Source organism: Cyprinodon variegatus, unplaced genomic scaffold, assembly GCF_000732505.1.
Source record: "Cyprinodon variegatus isolate N-32 unplaced genomic scaffold, C_variegatus-1.0 Scaffold1009, whole genome shotgun sequence".
NCBI lineage: Eukaryota > Metazoa > Chordata > Actinopteri > Cyprinodontiformes > Cyprinodontidae > Cyprinodon > Cyprinodon variegatus.
The window spans coordinates 165,267-172,993 of NW_015151462.1; the positions used below are offsets into that span (position 1 = coordinate 165,267).

Consider the following 7,727-nt stretch of genomic DNA (forward strand, 5'->3'; position numbering starts at 1 on the left):
GTAGTAGTATTTTCTTTTTTTTTTTTTTTTGTCTTTAAAAACTCAGAAGCTGATCAAATATCGGGTTAAATATCGGTGGGGTGGCCGATGTCCGATATTCAGTTTTAAGGCCGATACCGATAGGGGGCCGATTATATCGTGCATCCCTAGTTCAGATCATCATCTCTACAGCCATGCAGTTGACAAACTAAACTTTGCCTGGATGTGAGTTTAAAAAAAGGACAAAAATGACAACCAACTAAACAAAATTATAAGATTTAAGCCACAAACAAAACAGAGGTTTTTTTTTGTGCACTAACAATGGTATATTCTGTTTAGGATCATACTGGCTGATATTATCTGCTTGGTATATTAGAATGAGACCGCTCAACAATCAGTCATGACTGATCCTTCCTCTACCTGTTTTTCATCCGGCGGCGCTCCCTCTTCTTTAAGTCATCCTCTAAAGGCGTCTGAGAGCCATTGCCCTGAAACCCAGGCTCAGAGGTGGGAATGCGCAGATCACCTACACCCATTTCCGAAGGAGCATCGCCTGGGAGGAGGCAGAATAAATATGTAAGGCTAATCTACTACCTGCAAGTGATGTACAGTAAAATAATTAATAGATAAATATTCCAAAAAAGTTAAGAAACAATCCACTGGACTTTGTTTTGAAGTTTGAAGATGTTTTGCTTCCCATCCAGGAAGCTTTTTTAATTCAAAGTCAACAGATAAATACAGTGAAAGACAAATGTTAAAATCCTTAAGAAATCTCTTAAAAATATGCAAATATCATTTCCTCCTCTATGTTTTAATTACAGCACTTTGATCTTAATTACGTTTGCTATCAGTGACAGAGGTGGTGCTGCATAGTTCTGCCTCCAATGCATCAGTGTAGTAAACGTTTTCATGTTTAAAATCAATTTCAGTCACTTTAAAGTCAATGAAAAAGCCAAAAGTAGCTTAAAGCGCACAGGAGATGAAAACCCAACTCAGTTATAATGCAGAAGAATTTCAACCAATCGGAATTCAGCATCCCACCACAAAGCTCCGCCCCTCAAACTTCAGGGTAACAAGTGGCCTCTGAGAACAACCCTGTTTGAGAATTCCTGAAGAAAAACAGGAGCTAATTGTGTCTGTGAGCAAATTTTCCAAAGTTGGCACGGTCATATATGTTTATTCGCTTGGGGATTTAAAATTTGATTTGGTACAGAGAGTTTGATTTCAATTTCACCTTTTATTTTTAATGTAGTTCTAATTAACTATTCTCAATGTAAATAGAAACATAACATTATTAGTTTACCTTAGATTTGGTGAGAAGCATTTGACAATTATGGCATAATTATCACAATACTGCAACAATGTAAGAAAAACCATCTTACTGTTGCTGAATTTAGAAAATCATGGAATAGGAACTTTATATTTTCTCAGTTAAAGAAAAAAACCTACAGGGCTCTTATACTGTACCACACTCTTTTCTACTCTTTAGCCAGGGATTCCTTCCCTAATTATTCAATCAGCTGTATACGTAGCAGTTGGGCTTTTCTCCAAGTCCTCCAATTAACAGGAAGTGTTATACATACAGGATGTGTTTATCTCATTTTCTTTAAGTTTTCATAAAAGGAAAAGTGAGAAAAAAAACAAGCAGACTGATGACTGATGTCGATAATGTTCCAAGCATACACAAAGCCACAGATATTTAAGGTAACATTAGTAAAGAGTATTAATCCAGATTATATTCCGTAACTGTTTGGTCCCTATCAGAGTTCCTCATTTAATTCATAGTGCAAAACTCTGCTGATTAATTCAGCCATATGTGATGCTTGAATAAAGTGAGCTGTATCTCTAATCATTGTGTGGTCGGTGACCGACGTCAGGGTACATCTCATTGGCTACTTCACATTTACATGTTGCTGCTGGGGATCCGTTCCAGGAAAAACAGTGACGTCAGCCTACTGCTGCTATGTGAGCGAGTGAGTGAGCGAGTGAGTGAGCAAGCGGTGCTCTGAGTCACTTTACAGCTGACGGGAGAGAAAACCATAGAGAGATAGGGCTGATTTTTATCGATATAACCCTGCTTTATTCCAGCATGCTCAATGTTCCAGTTAAATATTCCACATGACTTATTATTAGTAAGTATTCTCTAGACCAGGGGTCACCAGCTTTTTTAGGCTGAGGGCTACTTTATGGGTACTGAGTCATAGGACGGGCTACCAATACTGACCTATGAACTAGAGGAGTCGGCGTTCACCTGAACTTCATAGATAATAAACATATTTCTATTGCTTCTTTTCATTTTTAATTTGCTTTTAGATATTCTCATTATGAAATCCATTAAAATCCTCAAACGTTCTAATTTATTGATATGATAAAATGCTTCAAAATAAGAACTTCAGTAAAAAATAACATTTCAGATTTAGTCCACTGGTGAATTGTTGATGCTGAGGGCACCCCATGTTGTCCTTGAGGGCCCCTTGGTGCCCACGGGCACCACGTTGATGACCCCTGCTTTAGACGTTAAGGAGTTTTCTGCACCTAAATCAGGAAGTATTCTGAAGAAAATCCAGATTTTAAGTTTACTAAAGGAAAAAAAAAATCAAATATATAGTTCAAAGCACAACTGTCTGCCTCACTGCAAGAGTAAATAATTTCATTTGTCGACATTTAATATCAACAGGTTTAAAAAGTGCTGTTCCTATAAGTTCCAATGTAAAACATGCAGCCGTACCTGCTTCTCTCTCATCACCAGTTACAGCCATGCTGCATCCAATTCCTGGTCCCTCAGAAGAACCTGTCTTCATCGGAGTCTTCCTCTCCACTGACATGTCCCCAAGACCAACTGTGAGGTTAAGCATGCAGTTTACAATTAGAGGCATTGACATCACCATGACATCACCCACCCAACAGTATGGTTTGTTCTCTCCCCCGACACAGAGCTATGAGTCAGACTGTGTTTGTGTTTCCTCAGCTTGAGCCTGTGAATGATGCTGCTTTTTAAGCCCAGGCTGGGATTACTCAGAGTGCTGTGAAATAAAGCCTTTCTTCAAAACTTACAACCAGCACTGGAAGTAACCATTTAAAACAGAAGACCCCAAACTTGGCGGTATGGAGCGGGGACCCCCTAATTATATATATTGTGTTATATCAAACTGGTTGCTATAGTGACTCTATTACAGATGGAGTCATGCAATGAAAGTAATTTCGCCCTGGGATTATTAAAGTATTTCTGATTTCTCTTTAAAGGGACAGGTGTTGTGAATAAAACGGTGCCCAGCTTGAAAGAGCTCCTGTGTGTCGCTGAATGTGTGCATTGATGACTGAAAGACATCTTCTGCCTCCATTTATCTGTTTACTAGTGTGTTGAATTCATGTTAATGTGTATTTAAAGACATTTTAATGAGTGGAAAAAATTGCAGAGGGGAATATATATAAAAAAAGTCTAATCAACCAAAACTTTCGTGACCCACATGCAATACCTCCATGGACCCACTAAGGGTCGCAGACATCCGATTAAAAAACTTCCTGTTAAATTCAACAGAAGGAGGAATCTCCTGTTAATCAATCATCTGACTTAACCCTGTAATGCCAAATGTATCATATTTGATACATACGGTTTCTGAAATGTTTTGCTTCTGACACCTTTTGCATAATTTAATGGTAAAAACTTTGCTCAAAATCCTATTGTACACAATCAGATATACCTGATAACAGAGGGCAGAAGACTACACAAAAAATAATATTGACTTATCGCATAATAAATTATTAATATCAAAAATGTATTTCTGTTTTTTCTTTTTACATATTTTGTTAAAAGGCCAAATAAGGACTTCAAACCAAAAAAAAAGTAATTTTCTGTTTTGTTTTATTCTTGGATCGGGCTTTAAAGGGATAATCCTGAACAGAAAACTGATTGATTTACTCAAACATTTCACAATGAATAGGTTTTCACTTTTTTTTTTGTCTATAGGAGTAAAAACACTCTAAGCAATTCCAGCACCTTTCCTTCATATTCACTGCTAAAGGAGTGATTGCAGGTGTACATGTTAAAGCATCATACTGCCATAAAAGAACACTAAATCCATCTTTGGGTACCTTGTTATTATATTAGAAAAATTTTAATTGTGGGGGTTCAACTATATAACTACAGTAAGCTTTTTTTGTCTGCGGGAAGCCCCGTTGAGAAATAACAACAAAATCCCCATTAGCAGAATTACAACAAAACCTTTCAAAGAAATCTCACTGCAACGTTTTCTTTTCATTTTTATCAGGCTTTTAAAGATGATCCTAGTTTTTGGGAAGTACAAAAAACAACTTAAATTCCCTCAGCCACTGATTAGTAGGCTGAACGAGGACACAGGTTAATCTTGAAGCATAGAGAGGAGGAATGTAAGGATCACAGAACTGGAGAAGCAGGTAAGGGTGGAATCCTGGGACCAATGGGTTTCCATGACAACTACGAGATGTTGTTCTGATAAAAACTAGGTGTTTGCAAGTGATATAAAAAAAAAAAAAGTGCTTTCTGGTATTCTCTTAGAAACACAAACATTCAGTAATGGGACACAAGTTTAGTGAAATTCATGGAGGTATATGCTTTGCTTAGACCAGGTTGGTTTTAAGGCTTTTTTAACAGCAGAATCTACAGGAGGGATTGGTATTAAAGAAAAACAAATGTGACCGGGACCTCACAGCCGCTCTTAAGCAGGCGGGAGATTTCAAACCTCATCAAAAGAATGGGAACGAGGCAGCTATGAATTACAAACAATAAACTGGCAATTGTTCATTTAGCAGCAGATCATGGAAGAAAAATGGCCACAATTTCTGATTTTAATCTGAAAGTTCTGACTTCATTCTCAGATTTCTGGATTTAATCTCAAAATTCTGACTTTATTCTCAGAATTTTGGATTTGATCCAAGAATTATATTCACAGAATACTTGCAATATTCCTACTATGTCGAAGTGATAACCCGACTTTTGGCAATAATTTGGCAGTAATTTGACTTTAAATTTTGAAAATTAAGATTCAGACTTCTAAGATTAAAGTCAGAATTTTTTTGTTTTTTTAAAGGCCCTATTCCTCTTCTGTAACATTATGATCCTAAGACTTTGTAGTCTTTTAAAGAAATGAATACTTCCCCAAATTTGACACAAAATCAATGTTTTTTTTTTACCATCATAGAATCTCTAAATATAACAGAAAATCTGAACAAATTCCTATATGGAACACTTTCCTATGTGTGTCAGACCCATGATTTTTATTTAACCTGATAACAGAGCAATGCTGAGCAACGTTGGGACCTTTAGGAAGACGATGTAGGGAAACCCTGCTTTCATTTCTACATTTAGGCAACTACACTGCAAAAAATCTAAACCTACATAAGTCATTTTCTTCTTAAAATAAGTGCATTTGTTCTTGAATTGAGGAGACAAAAGAGACATTTTGCCAATAGAACAAGACAATTTACACTTAAAATAAGAAATCTTAATTGCATTGTCTTATTTCAAGTACATATTATCTAATTATCTTACTGTAAGAGTAAAATTACTCATTCCATTGGCAAACTATCTCATTTACCTGGTCAAATTAAGGGTAAATACACTTAATTTAAGAATTTTTTACTTATTTCTAGATCATTTTTGCAGTGTAAAAATAAATAAAGGAGAAAACCACTGTTGCCTTGTGGTGAGATGGTCCAGGGCATGTTCTGTTTGGACCCTGCGGCCTTCTGCATCTCATAAGCTGGTGTCCACAGTCTGAGACCATGTATGTCAGGATTTTTCTGAATTAGTTTGCCTTAGTTCTTGTCCTGTGTGTTTATTTTTCCCTGTGACTGATCAGTGATCCCCTTACCGTTCGCAGTAGCAGTAGAACTGTTTGGTAGAGGTAATACATCGGTGCAATATGCCATCTGCTGTGTATTCTGTCGTACTTGGATGCTTGGTTCAGGCCGGGTTGGATAAGGTGCTCGGTTCACCTGGGCAGGAACATCTTAACAGAAGATCCAAATAAAGTGGCTTTCAGGCTGAGAGTATAAAGAAGATAACTGGACGGTTTTAGTTCTCAGAAACCTTTCTTTTGCAAATGTTTTCATCTCCTTGTTGTTGATTTATTACTAAAATGAATCCTTAAAGGTGCTGTAGGAGATCTTGGAAAAATGGTTCCAGCAAGCTATATTCTTGAACATACACAGTCATTTCTCTCCCTTCAGAGCACCTCTCAAAACCACGCCTTGAAAGCAGTCTAGAGCAGCAGAAGCAGCACTGATGATGCAGAGCGCTATGATCCCTTCTGTGAAACAGTTTACTAACGCCTAAATTAACTTAAAATTTCGAAAACCGCCGGCAAAACATGTTGGCTTTTATTATCCTGGTGCCTGCAGCCAGTCTTCCACCTTCCAGCCGCCGCAGCAAACCGCAAGGAGGCGACCGGGCCAGAGGCTGCTGTTGAATGGGATTCCTAATGACCGCCAGTATACGGTGGTCTGAGCGGCTTCAACAGAAACAATATTTGAAGGCAGGACGGTAATCTGGATGAACTGACTGCACTGACCATGTTTTCAGGTAGACTTTCTCACTTCAAAATAGATTCAAACTACTTTTTACCCACTGATCACAGCAAATATAGCTGCCAAAGCACATCAGACTCACTTTTTCCACCAGAGCAGCAAAGATAAGGTGACCAGATGTCCTCTTTTTTTTTTCCCGTACATGTCCTACTTTTCAGACCTAAAAAAAGGTCTGAGGGGAATTTCAAAATCGTCCAGGATTTTTGGTCAACTGCAGTGCAGCACGTATTTGAAACAGGGAGCCAGCGGAGGACGGAGCAAACGAACCTGACCCGGTAACGATAGCCTAGCCTGGACACCTGCGTCCTCGTGCTACCCCTCGCCTGCCTTACCCCCCCTCTTCCAGCTGAGAACGGTCGGCTCATGGCTCTCTGCCGAGGTGCGGTCCAGTCAGCGGCCCAGCAGTGGCATCAGAACTAAACTTGTACAAGCATCAAAAATGAAACAGTACGCCCCTTTTTGCTGCACCAGCTGCTTTAGGTGTGAACGTAGCATAGCAGTGGCTAGCTTCTAGCTATGGCGTCCTGCAGGAGCATTGGGGGTCGATTTGTTCATGTGTCAGGGTACGTGCACAGGTGGGAGGGACAAGCAGATGACCATGATTGACGTGTCAAGGAACCAATCGTGCACAACAGACCATCTTTTGTGATTGGTTGGGGTTATTCATTGATTTCTCACTGTGGCGGGGACCATTTATTTTAGTTTCACTTCCAGACCTTCTACTTCTCTGCTTGCTAAGCGGCTGTGGGGAGATCTTTAAGCCACGTGGTAAAAAATGTGTCATAAAGATCACCTACTGCACCTTTAAATGATCAAAAAGGTGTTGTAAGACCACTCCAACGCAACTTCCCTTTCAAAGTTTATAGATATTCTGCATCAATATATGCACAAAGATTAAAATGAGGTAATACCTGGCACTAAAATCCAAGATCCATGCTGCCAGATGTGACCGCATGAACAGTAACACATGGACGACCAAGGTGGGTTTGGAATCACGTCAATGACAGGGGCTGCCAAAAAAACTGAATAATTAATCCAGAATCAGCATGTTTATCACTCTGACTTTTTTTAAATTATCCATAGCTCTATACAAATGAATGTTAAGAACTGTTAGAGATGTTTCAGACATGCTTACTGTATTGAGCTCCAGACATTTTTTGGATAAAGTCAGCGTTACCCTCTGT

General features: G+C 38.7%; 1 protein-coding gene across 1 annotated transcript in view; it reads right to left on the reverse strand.

Annotated features, from left to right (window-relative positions):
- Positions 1-7,524, reverse strand: part of LOC107100779 (cyclic AMP response element-binding protein B-like) — a 9,668-nt gene extending 2,144 nt beyond the window's left edge. Inside the window, exons 1-4 of the mRNA XM_015399416.1 lie at positions 7,455-7,524; positions 5,829-5,966; positions 2,708-2,818; positions 400-532 (exon numbers count right to left, since the gene is read on the reverse strand). Coding sequence (XP_015254902.1) covers positions 400-532; positions 2,708-2,818; positions 5,829-5,966; positions 7,455-7,512 — 440 coding nt within the window. The 5' untranslated portion in view covers positions 7,513-7,524. The remainder of the gene's footprint in view (positions 1-399; positions 533-2,707; positions 2,819-5,828; positions 5,967-7,454) is intronic.
- Between the last annotated feature and the right edge of the window lie 203 nt (positions 7,525-7,727).